The following is a 14529-nucleotide window of genomic DNA, read 5'->3' as shown; positions in this document are numbered from 1 at the left end:
CCCAAATTCTGTTATCCAATTACATTATGTAAACAACCTATATTACAACCTATTAGTTCATTTCATAGGTTGCCCTTCCCTAGTTGGCTCAGGAGAGTGTTCAATAATAATCAACGTCAATAAAATTCCACAATATATTCCAGTGTCGTTAATCCTGCTAAGGGATATCATTAAAATTGAGCTTTATCCAGTAAACACCATATTCATACAAATAACAGGAAAAGGGAAGGGAACAGAGGGAAGAAGAGGGGAGGCCAGTTAGAAGAAGACGAGTTTGCTTTTATATCCCCTTTCTCTCCTATAAGGTGACCCAAAGGGGCTTACAAATTCTTTTCTCTTCCTCTCCCCACAACAGACACCTTGTGAGGTAGGTGGGGCTGAGAGAGTTCTAAGGAACTGTGACTAGCCCAAGGTCATCTAGCAGGAATGTAGGAGTGGGGAAACAAAACTGATGCGGAGGAGTGGGGAATCAGACCCAGTTCTCCAGTTTAGAGTCTCCCTGCTCTTAAGCACTATACCACGCTGGCTGTCTAGATGGATACCATTGCTGTGTCCAGCCATAAGCTTGACAGAATAGCTCCATCTTACAGACCTTGCAAAATTGTACCAAATTTTGCAGGGCCTAGGTCTCATTTGACAAAGTCTTCCACCAGGCTAGGGCAGCCAGCATGGTACAGTGGTTAAAAGTGATGGACTCTAATCTGGAAAAACCAGGTTTGATTCCTCATTCCTCCCCATGAGTGGTGGACTTTAATCTGGTGAATTAAGTTTGTTTCCCCACTTCTACACATGAAGCCTGATGGATGACTTTGGGCAAGTCACCATTCTCTCCAAACTCTCTCAGCTCCACCTAACTCACAAGGTGTGTATTGTGGGGAGAGGAAGAAAATGAGTTTGTAAGCCACTTTGAGACTCCTTACAAGGGAGAAAGGGGGAATATAAATCCAGATTCCTTCTCTTCTCCTTCTTTGAGAAGGCCCTGACCTTGGCTGAGGACAAGTGAATAGCTTTCAGGCCAGCAACCAGCAGTAAATTGTTGTTAGCTAAGTGTAACCCTCTCTGGGGAGTGTATGGGGAAAAGTGGTTCCAAAGATACAAAGGCCCCAGATAATGGAGGCTTTGAAAGTTAAGACTAGACCAGTCTTCCACCCAGAGCCAATGCAGCTGGATATGTGCCCACATAGGAGTTCCAGTAAGGACACAGGTCATTGCATTTTGCACCAGCTAGGGCTTCAAACACAATCCCAAGGGCAGCCCTATGTAGCACAAATTGCAATAGTCCAGCCTAGTGATCACCATGGCATGGATCATTGTGGTTAAGTCAGGTTGGGACAAATAGGTGTTAGCAGCTTTACCTGGCACAGGTGGTAGAGAGCCAGGCAGAACACATTTGTGACCTGTGCCTCCATGAGAAAGGAGGTATCCAGGATCACTCTCAAACCCTTGATGGTAGGTGTAAGTTTAAACTGCACATTGTCGAGGGTCAGAAGTTGGTGAACTCCTCACAGATCTGAGAAGAAGCAATCCAAGGTCAAGATAGATCAGGTCAGGAACTCTGGTCTAGGTCTGAGTGCTGAGCAGGTGTGGCAGAAGGCTGTCAGACTTCCAACAACATTGCTCTTGTCAAGCAATAACAGCAGCACAGACTCACCTTGGTCCAGTTGTCTCCAGAGATCATCCATGAGGGTGACCAGAGCCATCTCCATTCCATGACCAGGGTGAAAGCCAGATTGAAATGGGTCCAAAACAGTTAAATGAGATGGGTCCAAGACAAATGCATTCTCTAGGACAGCCTACAGCCACGCTCTCAACTAATTTACCCAGGCATGGAAGATGGGAGACTGGGCAGTAGTTGAATGGATCATCTGATAGTAGTTGGATGCCTCCAACAGATGATTTCTTCTTCAAGAGCAGCCTTATAATTCAACTGACCCCCTCCAGGGAAGATCCCAAAATTGTGGGAAGATTGATGATATTCCTCAGAAAGATCCATACTGCATCTCCTCTGGCTTTCACCAGCCAAGATGGGCACCAATCTAAGGGGAAAGTAGTAGGCTTCACAGTTGCCAAGATTCTGCCAACATTGTCTTGGGTGAGGCAGATGAATTGTTCCAATATAGAACCTGAAGTCAGCCAAGGGGCCCTCAGTTCACTAACTGCATCCAAATTGGTATAGAGGTCCTGGCAGAGTGACAAGACTTTATCCACAAAGAAGCTCACAGATGCCTCACAGCTAAGAATTTGTTGTCCCTCTATCTTGACCATCAAAGGCCAAATCAATTTAAACAACTGGGCTGGGCAAGAGCTAGTGGATGCAATGTGGCCGTGTAGTATTCTTTTTCACCATCTCCATCTCCATCTCCAAAGCATCTTATAAGAGGTTCTTGTCACTTCGTCACAAGTTCTCCACCAAATTGTGTTTCCATTGTATTGGCCATGTGTCATTTTAGGGAAGCTGACTTTTTTGGTTGTCTGGTGAATGTTGGGTATATCACTTTGGCTCATTCCACACATGCAAAATAATGCACTTTCAAACTGCTTTCAGTGCTCTTTGAAGCTGTGCGGAATGGCAAAATCCACTTGCAAACAGTTGTGAAAGTGGTTTGAAAACGCATTATTTTGCGTGTGCGGAAGGGGCCTTTGACACAGAAACCACGACTATGAGCAGCCTTCTGCAAAGATCATGTTGTCTGTCTTTTGGGATTTGGATGGTGTTTCCTCCCTGATTACCTGACCTATGCCCATTGCATTACTGAAGCATGTTATAGGTGTTCACCTGTTTAACTCACATGTGTGAAGCAGTGTGGTTACTATCTCTTGCCACACCCAACCTGGCACTTTCCAACTTCTTCCCCTTTCTAAAAACAGAGTCATTGCAGGGTTGGCGTTTGGGTGTGATGAGGATGTTGCTTCAGCTGTAGAACAGTAGTTTGTAAGTCAGGGTGAGTTGTACAAAAAGCTGAAATATTTGGCTGGATAAATGTGTGCCTCTACAAGGTGTCTATGAAGAAAAAGACTCAGATACCATGCAAGTTTCATTTGTCAAGCTGAACTCCTCAGCAGGGATGAGGGAGGGGAAACGTATTACATTACTTCCCCGTTCACGTCACTTCAGCTCCTTTAAATTCTTGTAGAGAAAGAAAAATGGATACCCATACCGTATCTGTCTTGTTCCCCCTACGGAGGCAAAAAACGGTCATGAGGGCAGTTTTGAAAAGGGAAGCAGCATGTGGGGAGGGGGTGTTAACGTCTGTTCCACGACCTCAATCCATATCTACCCTGTCTGCTTAGATCTAGTCATGGAACTCTATTATGATCTGGATCTAAGGCTGATTCTGCATGGGCCAAAAACAGCAGTGTGAAAACGGTGTGAAAATGGTGTAAAAGGGTTTAAAACGCTGTAAAAGAGTTTATACTGTTTTCACACCGTTTTCACACCGCTGTTTTTAGCCCGTGCGGAATCAGCCTATGTCTTCTATTTCATGAGGTTTACACAAGGCTAGCAATAAGCAGTCCAAATTGCAGCCCTGCAATCAGAGTTTATATTCATCAGGGTTGTCCATCATGAACCCAAATCCTTTTCTTTCCAGGATATAGTTTATACTTGTACAACTATCAAAAACTCCTTGTTTCTCTTTAGTAAACATCTGTGGATAAAACTTCTAGCTGCTGGGTTCACTTCTTTCAACCAGGATGTTTAATCTCCTTCAAAATTGTTGGGACAAGCCAAGTGTAAATAATCAAATCTTGCCAGGGCACAGAAAAAAAAACCCTCCCCATTTCATATCAACTCACACATTAAAAAGTCAGTGAGAGTTACCTACAAGCTCATTCAAGCCAAAGGGAATGCAGCAAGTGGAAGAGCTCCATTTCATCGTGTGCCTATCGTTGAATATTTCAGTCTCTGTCCGTTCAACTCAGGCCAGGGGCAGAGCTGGAGAATATTTTCAACTGTCTGCACATGAGCAACTATTCAGTCTGTGGCTTCAGTCTGTCTTTCCTCATATTTGCTTTGGATTTACCTTTTTAGCAACCACCCTGAGCCCAGCTTAGTTGGGAAAGGGTGAAGCAGAAATAGAAAAATAAATTCTTAAAAAGTTTAATAAATAAGTTTCACAATGACACAACTCCCTACCAAATCAATAGTCACTTTAAAGTGCCTTGAGAATGGGACTCCAATCCTGAGGATTCCATGATAGTTTCCCTACTCCTTATTGGCTGAAAGGACCAGCAACAGAAAGCAGATGTGCTTGTAAAGTTTACAGTTAATTCTGTCTGCCTTTTTTTTTCAACGCAAAAGGAAACCCGACTTTAAGAACTCTGCAGGTTGGAGCAGATTTATTATCTGCTGTTCTTGCTGAGATCCAGGAAATACTCTAATTGCTAAAGAGGTGGCGTTTGAAAGCAGAAATGTTTTAGAAGAAAAGAGCGAGGGTAGCCAGGACTGCTGAAGGGGATCACAAGCGACCTGGGTTGTATCAGTGATTTGCTTGAACATGCAAGTTTGCCATTCTGGATCATACTGAACACTCAGTGCTCTTCTCGGCAATGAAGCTGTGTTCTGGGACATGCCCTAGATTGGTGCTTACAATTACAGCGCTGTTCCTAATTAAACAGGTAAGAAAACACATCATTTTGAGAGTTTCCATTTTAGAACATGCATATTCCTTTGGGATAATATTTCAGCATGTGCAAACTGTATGACAATTCCACAAACACTGCTTATTTTACAGCTTGTTGATGCAATGCATAACAAACATTTTATAAGACTTTCCGCGGTATATAGTCTCTGTCTCTTGACCTTTTCCAGGTCAAGAATTATTGCATTTGTAGATATGATGTATTTGCTTTAGACTTTCTTTATGTGGATGAATTAACTTTAGCACTTGTTTTACTTCTAGTTCGTAGTTTTGCTAGGTAAACTATTGTTTATTAATTGCACTTCACTGTTTCCCACCTTCTGTACATAAATGCATACCCCTAATTTCCATTTTGAAAGTATCTTACTTTTCACATAAGTCTTTAAAGAGGAAACATAAAAAAACTATGAATTAATATTGTTTGTTTTGTTCACTGTTGGAAGTTTCTTCTGAGTTTTAGACTTTTAATTAAAATCTAGCATGTTCACAAAGCATCATCAAATACTTGCAGAGCAACTAAAATTATTTCACTGCTTAACCACCACACTGTTGACAGCCAAACTGATACTTCTGCAAATCTGAAAACACTTCCTGAATCATTCAGAAAACTCTTTAGGTTGCAAACTTTGCAAAGTTGTTTTTCATGTCAGGAACAAGTTAATGCATTCGTTCATCTCAGACTGACTTTAAAGGTTGGATTTCAACAAGACCTGTGTATAACAGAAGACGTGTAGCACAGATAAACAGCCTTCACAATCTTTTGATTCAGATAAGTCCATCTAAGAAAAAGTTATTCAGCTCAAGACAATGCCTGTGGACTATATATCTCCCCGTGTAGTGAGATCCTGTCATATTTATCTCATGAGGTTAATTGTCCTGAAAGAGGAGTATTACTAGAAAGCATAATGGTGTTTTTGCAAGTTCATTGTGAACCATATAGTCAGTCTCTTCAATATCATCGTGGTGTCACAAGTTGACCTGAGATGTTTTCATTCAGCAGTATTACCACATACCAATCCTACTGTATTGTCGTGTGACACCATCCCATTGTGGCAAGTGAAGAGTCCTCTGTAACATTCAGGATGACACAAAAAGCGTACAAAGGATTAGTGCAATACAGCTGCAGGGAATTTATTACAAGGCTTGGACCTGTAACACTGAAAGATTTCTCAGCCTGAGATGACATGTAACAAGTTGGATTTTAAAGACTTAGATTATCACATTTCCCAAGTCTGCAAGGTGACAGTGCGTTCAAATTGCCAGATGTTCTTTGAAGATCCATCACACTGCTGTAAAAATCCAGTGTGGAAGGCACCTGAAGTGACACCTGTCTACAAAACTTTATATAATTTGGATTTGGTCAAAAGAGAGAGAGAGAGAAAAGCAGCCTTAACTTTTGGAGGTGGCTGAAGAGGCAGTCTCGGGGCGTGAAGAGCTGCTATTGCTTTTGGGGAATCAGCTACTTTGGGAGTACAATTGCCTGCTTTCTTCCCACCTATTTGGGTTGTTGTTTTTAACATTCATATCCCACCTTTCCACCCTCACAAGGGCCACTGAGGAGGCTAACAAAACATACATAGTAAAAGAATTTTTAAAACCATAGCGTGCATGGAGTGAGCCGTCAAGTCTACTGATTTATGGTGTTCCTGTAATGTTTTTAAGGCAAGCGATATTCACAGGTTGTATGCCATTGCCTGGTTCTGCGTGGGCTAAGAAAGACCATCTAAACAACACATAATTAGTACATTTAAAACCAGAACAAAAAAATGCAAAAATATAAAACAACAATTAAAACTTTGGACAGGAAAAAGGAATCACTGAGGGAATGCCAAATGAAGCCAAAAAAAAATCTTCAGCATCTGGTGGAAAATGGCAACAGGAGGGACAGGCGAAGTACCAGAGCTTTGGTGCCATGACCAAAAAGATCCTCTCCTGAATTGCCATTTGTGTAATCTCAGAAGGCAGGGCCATCTGAATCAGGGTCTCCAAAGAGTTGGTTGGATAGACTCATGAGTTTCACCACTTAGCATCTAGATTTCTAAACAAGCGCAAACATCCTGTCCAACATTTCTCCAGTGTTCTATTATCCTAAGGAAATGAACACTATGAAGTTGTTCTGGATCTTCTAATTGTTCAGAGAAACAAGAAATGCAAAATAGTACATAGCAGCTTCATAGTTCAGAACTGATTTCAGAACATGTGCTAATATGGAACTTGGGACAACATTGTTGAACAGCAACCTCTCACGGTTAGCTGTCATTTTTTTTTTTAATAGCAGAAACGCAAATGTGCCAGAAATGTCTCCAATAGCCTTGTCCTATGGATGTTTATTCAGAAGTAAATCCTTCTGATGTCGGGGATATATGTGTGCTCAGGATTGCCTCATAAAAGATGGCACCAATCCTAAACATATATATTTGGAAGAATACACAGATGAAATTGAATCAGTGAGACTAAAGTTGCTTGCAGGTGAATGAACTGTGTGGAGATGTATGCACAGTGAGGGGATTGTGATCATGCCTGCTGACCCTGCCTAGTGTTGTGCCTGACCTCCATATGTTTGAGGGGACATGACATCTGCAAAGTGCTTAGATGCATAGAGTTATGCCTTGATGCTTGTTTTGAGCCTAGATATGTTAGGGTGTACATGTGTAGGCCCCTGTGCAAATGTTATCTCAAACTCATGGGAAATGGATGTGATCAATGGGCCCAACCAGTGAACACAGTACAGAACGCCTTCCACCTGACCATCTTGTTCTATCTATAAAAGTTTTAATTTCTAGTAAATATGTTTGGGATTGGGCTGTTAATCCAGAAGCAAAGTTCATAACAGCTGTGGATTAAGTAGACCAGGTGGCTGGTTTCTTCACTGCATTAAAAAAATGGAATGCTCTCTATTGATGTCACCATCAGCTGCCAGCAAATATAATTGTCAATCCCACCCACAAAGTGATTAATAGAGATAAACTGTCTCTTTCATTTGCTGTGGGGAGGCACAAATGTAAATTAAATTAATTTGAGGATTCAGAAAGACATTATCAGTAGTTCTGAACGAAAGTTTTTGTAAGTCTCACTTCTCCGAAGTAGTAGCTTTTTATGAGTTGGAAATGTGTTTACATATTCACAGGAGAAATCCTAGGCTGCATTAAATGCAATGCCCATGTAACATTAACTCTCTTTTTCACTCCAAAAAACAACCGGAATAAAGAATACTGAAATGAGTACCTTGAGTACATGTCATAGACTGAGTTGGACAATGTTTAGAAATCTCAGCAAACACAGAATGACCACAGAGTGACCAGTTCCTACAAAAGTGTTCATTTGATCATTGAAATATTGAGGAAACCCCAGCATTGGGCAAATTCCAGCAAGGCTCACCCAGTCCATAGCTTTTTCTTGCAGTAATGCAATACCAATTTATTAATCTTCATTCATTTCCCTCCTCAAGATTCACATATAGGCTTGGCACTACTGTGCAAGAGCACACTTAAATTCCCTGTGTGTGTATGTGTGTGTGCGTGCGTGCGTGCATGTGCGTGTATGTCTTTTTCAGAAAGTGTGAACTAATCTACCTTTTCCTTGAGTGCAGTTATTCCACCCAGGAGCAAAATTATCTCAGTTATGTTCTTTTGCAAGAGAACAGGACAATGAACTACTCTAGAATGGGCTTTTTCTACTTCAGTTATAATTATAGCAGTCATAGTATTAATTTTGTCACCTAGAATTCTGGATTCCAGCATTCCAATATTAACTTTCCAATTCCAAAATTAATTTTATTTCTTTTCCTTCACTTTTGCTAAACAAATCTGAGAGCCAATAGGGACAAAGCAGTTCTCAAAGTGACAGGCAACTTAGGCTCATTCCACACATGCAGAATAATGCACTTTCAAACTGCTTTCAGTGCTCCTTGAAGCTGTGCGGAATAGCAAAATCCACTTGCAAACAGTTGTGAAAGTGGTTTGAAAACGCATTATTTTGCATGTGTGGAAGGGGGCTCTTAGACAGAATAAACTGCAAAGACAGCCCACAAATAGGAGGATGTGGTCAGTTTTTATCTTAGAGGTGGAAAGTGCTGTTAAGTCATAGCTGACTTATACTGACCTCATAGGTTTTCAAGACAAGGGAAGTTCAAATGTGGTCTGCCATTTCCTGTCTCTGCATAGCAACCCTGGACTTCCTTAGTGATCTTCCATCTAAGTATTAACCAGGACCAATCTGACTTAGGCCCTTTCCGCATGGGCCAATAAATGTGTGTTAAATGCAGGATAAAACTGGGGTTGGGGGAACTTTGCACAGATCCCGCTTTTAACGTGGATCCACTCCACACTCCCCCCCCCCGAAGATTTTTCAAAAATCATGATTTTCGTGATTATTTTGTTTTAATGTTAAATGGGTTCAATTCTCTAGTTGGATCTTAGTCCCTGGCTCACATCTGTGGACCCACGCAGTGACAAAGGGCCATATCAAGGCCCTGGGGGTCAGTTGTGCCTTCCTGCAAAGCTGCGCATTGGGGGGGAGGTAAGAACCACAACGAAAGGTGTGCTGCCGTGCGAACGGCCCGGAGCAAGGATGGATTCATATAACCCACCTTTCACCAGCATTTATTGGCCCATGCAGAAAGGGCCTTAGCTTCTGAGATCTGACCAAAAGAGTTGAAGGATTTTTCTTGATGTATTTCTGTCCCATTCTTACAGAGCATGATTGATAATGTGTGCACTCTCTTACCTTGTACTTGACCTCCACTTTTAATCTGCTGCTGAACTGGGAAATGAGAGAGCTGCAGCTTCTATCCCAGCGCTGTCATCCATCTCCTTTCTTTGTCATGTTATATGGCACACATAGACAGCAGAGAAAGTAGATAAAAGGGGCAAGGAAAGAGTGGATAGGAATATAGTAGCAGATTTTAAGGCATTGGGGATATATTCTATAGGTTGCAACCTTGCAACATTTTGGTATTTTAAAAATAAATTGATGAATGTGTGTTCAGAGTGTATTCGAAACGGCACGTCAAAAAGCAGCTCAGGAGGAATATGTAGAAGAAAGTACATTAAAAAGATAACAGTAAAAAAATCTCTGTCTTTATATAAGTCTTTTGCTACAGGTTGCAGCTTCTGTGGTTGTATTTTATATTTAAAATAAGGAAATATCAAGAAACAGCACAGAATTTAACATAATCTGTCATTTAGCTCCAAGCATGTACAGATTGCACTAACAGCACCTGCAGGTTCGTTCTAATTTTTCCTTTAAAGGTATTCTCTACTGGCTGTTTGCTTTCTCTTTGTTCTAAAGTCAAGTTTAGTTCAGACAGCATGTCTTTGATTTTTTTTTTAAAAAATGAGTCTCTTAAGACAAGGTTCATTGACCAACAAGTCTCCTCTCATCGTTTACATTTGGGGATGGGGAAGAGTAAAAATATCCATTGGTTTGAATCTTTTTCCTAAAGGAGAATTCCTTTCTCATGGCTCTTGAAAGCAGTCTTGGCCTGAAGATCATCAAATGACTCTTTGCCCTCCCAGCACTTGAAACGTTAATTAACTTTTCGTGTTCTTTTCTGGCCAATTCTGAAAGAATGTAAACTTCCAGAACTGATGTGACAAAGGAGATGGGTAGAGGAAGCAGTTACCTCATTCAGCTTTGGAAATGTTGTGGTTTTTGTCTCTTCTAAAGTAGATTGAGTGGTACAGAGATCTTGATTGGATTCAGGAGAGTCAAGAGTAGCAAGAAGTTAGATGGTCATATCAGAAAGTAGGCTGCTTTGGGTGAGCGGGGGGAGGGGTTTAAGTAGAAGTAAAAGTAGTTGGAAAGAGCTCATGGGTAGGAAATACAACAGGGTTAGTTCAAAGTATTTTAGTGCCTGAGGTAGAAATCCTTGCACAGTTCCAGTTTATTTGGTAGAGGCTGTATCTTCTAGGACAGATCTTTCACCTTAGTGGTGATCGAAAGTTCTATCAAGTCTCCGTAGGGCTTTACAGGTAAGAGACATTCAGAGGTGGTTTGCCACTATCTACCTTCCACCCTTAATGATACCCAATACCTAACTGCTTCCATGATAGAAGAAGCACCTTTTGGTGAAATGGCATTAGTTTAAGGGGAAGTCTTTCTTGGATTATGAAGTGGATCCACCTCTTCTTACTTGAAGGATTTGCTATAGTTTGGCTGCACACACAATGAGAAATGTAAAAATAGAAAAATAACAGAAAGAAGCACCAGCTTTCTCCTTTACTTTTGGCGCAACGTGCTTGAAGGTTAAAAATCAAGCAAGCTGTTTCCCCCTTAATTGCTCATAAACCTAGGTGGGTGATGTGACTGCCATCCATCCTAGAGGCAGCAGAATGTGTTTCCAAAACAATAAAGGAAAGAGAAATATTAACTTTCAGCCAGCTCTCCAAATAGGTTGGAAGTTCACAATGTAAAGCTTGAAGAATACTTGGATAGAAAACAGGAAAAGATAGCTCTATTCATATTCAGCACTTCTCTAGAAAAATTTAGTAACAAGTCCAGGAACAGAGTTTCTGGCTCAGTGAAGCCAAGACAGGCGTATGTTGTGTTTCCCTGCCAGTATACAGACCTTTGCCAAGCTGCTAACAACTCAAGTGACCACAGATGTGGGAAGGGCATTAACTCCCTGCTAAATGAAAAATAGATTTTCCCTGGAAAGCTTTTCTGTATAGACTGTCGTTTAAAAGGAAGTTTTGGCATATAGTCAAAAAGTTGGAACTGACCGTTTGAACCACTGTCAAAAAGCAACCATTTTTGGTTAGAGTAATAGCAAATGTTCTTTAGGTATTTCCGGTGGTTATATTAATATTCAACCGTTAAATGTGAAATAATTGAAATGACTCCTGTCATCAAAATAGCTGCCAAATCCACAATCCCATTAAGTCAAAGTAGTGGAACTAATATGCTGCATCCTTATTTAAGTCAACAAAATATGCCCATCATGAAAACTTACTTGATTTAACAGTCAAGGCTGTATTCCAAAGGAAGTCTAGCCATTCCAGTTTCTTCCTCCCTTTCCCTGGAAAATGAATATCTTCATATTGCTCCTTCATAGTATTGTGATTAACAGGATCCTAAATGGAAAATTAACCAAAAACTTGTTGATGGGGAGGGGAGCAACAAGAGAGAGTGATGGGGAGGGGAGCATCAAGAGAGAGTGATGGGGAGGGGGCAGAAAGACAAAGAAAGAGTGAAGAAGTCTACAGTTAATTCAAAAAATCCAACATCACGAGGATTTTGCAGAGATACTATCATTTTCTTCTTTGCAAAAAAAACCTTTCCTGTTGATCAAATCTTAGTGACTCATTGGAAATCACCACTCAAGATGGAGGACAAAGATGTCATTGTGATAAAAGAAATGTCTTTGAGAGTCTTACGCAAGAGAAAAGACTATGTTTTTCTAACTGATGTTCTAAGGAAGAAACAAATAAGATTTACTTGGCTTAAATGGGGGAGGCCTTCTTTTTATCTACAAAGGACAGCAACAGAGAACCAAAAATAATTTTTCAAGAGCAACAATAAGGATTTTACTTAAAAATGTCTGACTGTTGAATTATTGAAATATTTGAAGAAAGCTGATAAAACGGGAATACTCCACCCTCCAAAATAGTGTTGCCAAATGTTAAAGATGAATGTTAATAGTGAAATGTTAGGTGCCAGTTTTACTTATATAAATTTGTGGGAGAGGTATTTAAAGATGAATGGAGGATTTTCATATAGAAGTCTTCAATTTTTGAACTAAGTTAGGGAAATAAGGTTATAATATAGTTATATCTGCTTGTACTTTGCTAATTTTTAGAAATGGAATTTGGTTTAAAGTACTTACTAAGACCTTCAAGATTTCTGGTTTTGATATTAAGGAAAAAGTTTATTATGTTATGGATAATTTCAACAATGGGTGGTGGGTGGGAAGTCCAAATAGTTATATAATATATATATTACTTACGGTCTTAGACCAAAACATTTAAAATATGATTTAAAAATAAACCATCTTAAAACCTTCTTAATATAAAAGGCCATATTTCAACAACCAAGGTAACAAAAACTTATAATGGTATTTCTCAAGGTCTATTTTTTAAAAAATGTCACTTCACCCTATATTTCATTGTTCTTCAAAATTCTTAAATTTACACAAGTATGCACAAAATCTTGCAACTGACAATGTAATATTAGGATCTGTTCCCTGCAGTAACCGCCTTAATATATGCTTGTTATTATTTCCAGCAAGTCTCTTTAATATCAGGCCTAATATGTCTTTGCGAGGCTTTTCAAGTAAAGGACACCTGAAAAAACATATATTCTAGTATCGAACTCTTTTAATTGACAATCACATAGCCTTTTTTCAAAGGGAGTCCAAATAGTTATTTGTAGTTTTTCACCTATGTCATTTGCGTAGTATAGAGTGACTGGATTGCTATTGTGTAATTGTTCCTATTAGTTTTGTGATAGTTGTTATGAAATCAATAAAACATTTAAAACCGGAGAAACAAAAAAAGAGAAAGAATGATGGGATGGGGGCAGTATGGGCAGAGAAAAAAGGGAAAGTAAGAAAAGGAGTGGTAAAAGGGAGTATAGAGTGAGAGCTTGTGAGAAGTAGAGGGAGAGAGGAGGAAGCAAAGGTGTGTGTGGTGGGGAAATAGGATAGCTGCTCCTGCAAGTTTCTTGCAGGTCCCTACTTGTATATTCTAATAACCAAGTAAGCTAAATCTGAGGATACTTAAATCCAGAGGCTGGACCCATGAAGAGCCAGGACAGATCTTCCAAAAACCTTTAAAAAATCCCTAGGTTTGGGGGTGGGGGGGGGAACCACTGGAATTTAAAACAGCTGTGAATTACTGTGAGTTTTAGCAGGTAGGTATAGAAAGTGGCATCTGTATCTTTCACACATGCGCACACACACACACAGATGTGAGTAGAGGAAGGGTTCTGCCTAAAGTAAGTCTGAAATATACTAACTTGCAGAAATACCAGAGCTGCAACTGGAGAAGAGTTTCAATGTGTCTGCCAGTTCACTAGACAGCAACACCTCTGCCAGAAGATAAAACTTGTCAGCACATCAGAATTGCTTTGATCAGAAACAGAAGATGTGAAATATATGAGAGAAAAGATTTTGTCCAGAGAATATGTCAAAAGTTATCTTGGCTTCATGCTGAAAAATTGAGTGGAAAAGAATGACAAGACACAAAAGACAGAAATAGGGCAAGAGGAATATGGGAGAAGAGGAAATGGGAATAAGAAAAGAAATGGATAAGAGCAAACGTGTGGAGAGAACAAGTAGACAAAATATAAATGGAAGAGAATGCTCTAAATGGAGGGAGGAGTAGAGCATTTGGATGAGATTGGTATTATTTTTGTTCAATAGGTCTATTTTCCCTCTAAAAGTAGTGTTTTCTACCAGGCTTTTTGGTAAAAATTACCTGTTTAAAATTGATTTTTACTTTAGTTATAATTCTGAACAATTGAAAAAAAATTACTGAGACCTTTGCAATATCTTAAGTACCAATAATCCACTGCTGTCGGAAAGCAGCTAAGCTCCACAAAAGCAGTTTTTAGGCATGCCAAACCCCTGAAAGGAAAGGTGGAATTCAAATGTCAACTGCAGCAAAAATTGATAATAATAAATTAAATGTTGGGAAAAGAGGGGTAGTAAGAGCTTGTGTCCTTTGCTCTGCCTGGCCATCAAGTATTGGCAGCATGTCATTTTGAGTGGTTAAGGGGTGTGACAGAGTGTTGTTATATTTGAGTAGATGCAGACACCCTCTTATTTAAGTTGGCCTTCTCCACTTTACTGTCTCTGCTTGTCATATGGGAACATTTCATCTCATGTCTGAAGTGAAAAGTCAGCCATTTCACTAAACTGCCATAATGCCTAGCAGGATGCATAGAGCTG

General features: G+C 40.0%; 1 protein-coding gene across 1 annotated transcript in view; it reads left to right on the top strand.

Annotated features, from left to right (window-relative positions):
• Positions 1–4315: 4315 nt before the first annotated feature.
• Positions 4316–14529, top strand: part of GLP2R (glucagon like peptide 2 receptor) — a 47262-nt gene continuing 37048 nt past the window's right edge. The window contains exon 1 of the mRNA XM_048490535.1: positions 4316–4617. Coding sequence (XP_048346492.1) covers positions 4549–4617 — 69 coding nt within the window. The 5' untranslated portion in view covers positions 4316–4548. The remainder of the gene's footprint in view (positions 4618–14529) is intronic.

The sequence above is a fragment of the Sphaerodactylus townsendi genome, linkage group LG03 (assembly GCF_021028975.2).
Source record: "Sphaerodactylus townsendi isolate TG3544 linkage group LG03, MPM_Stown_v2.3, whole genome shotgun sequence".
Lineage (NCBI taxonomy): Eukaryota > Metazoa > Chordata > Lepidosauria > Squamata > Sphaerodactylidae > Sphaerodactylus > Sphaerodactylus townsendi.
This window is presented reverse-complemented; position numbering and strand designations above follow the sequence as displayed.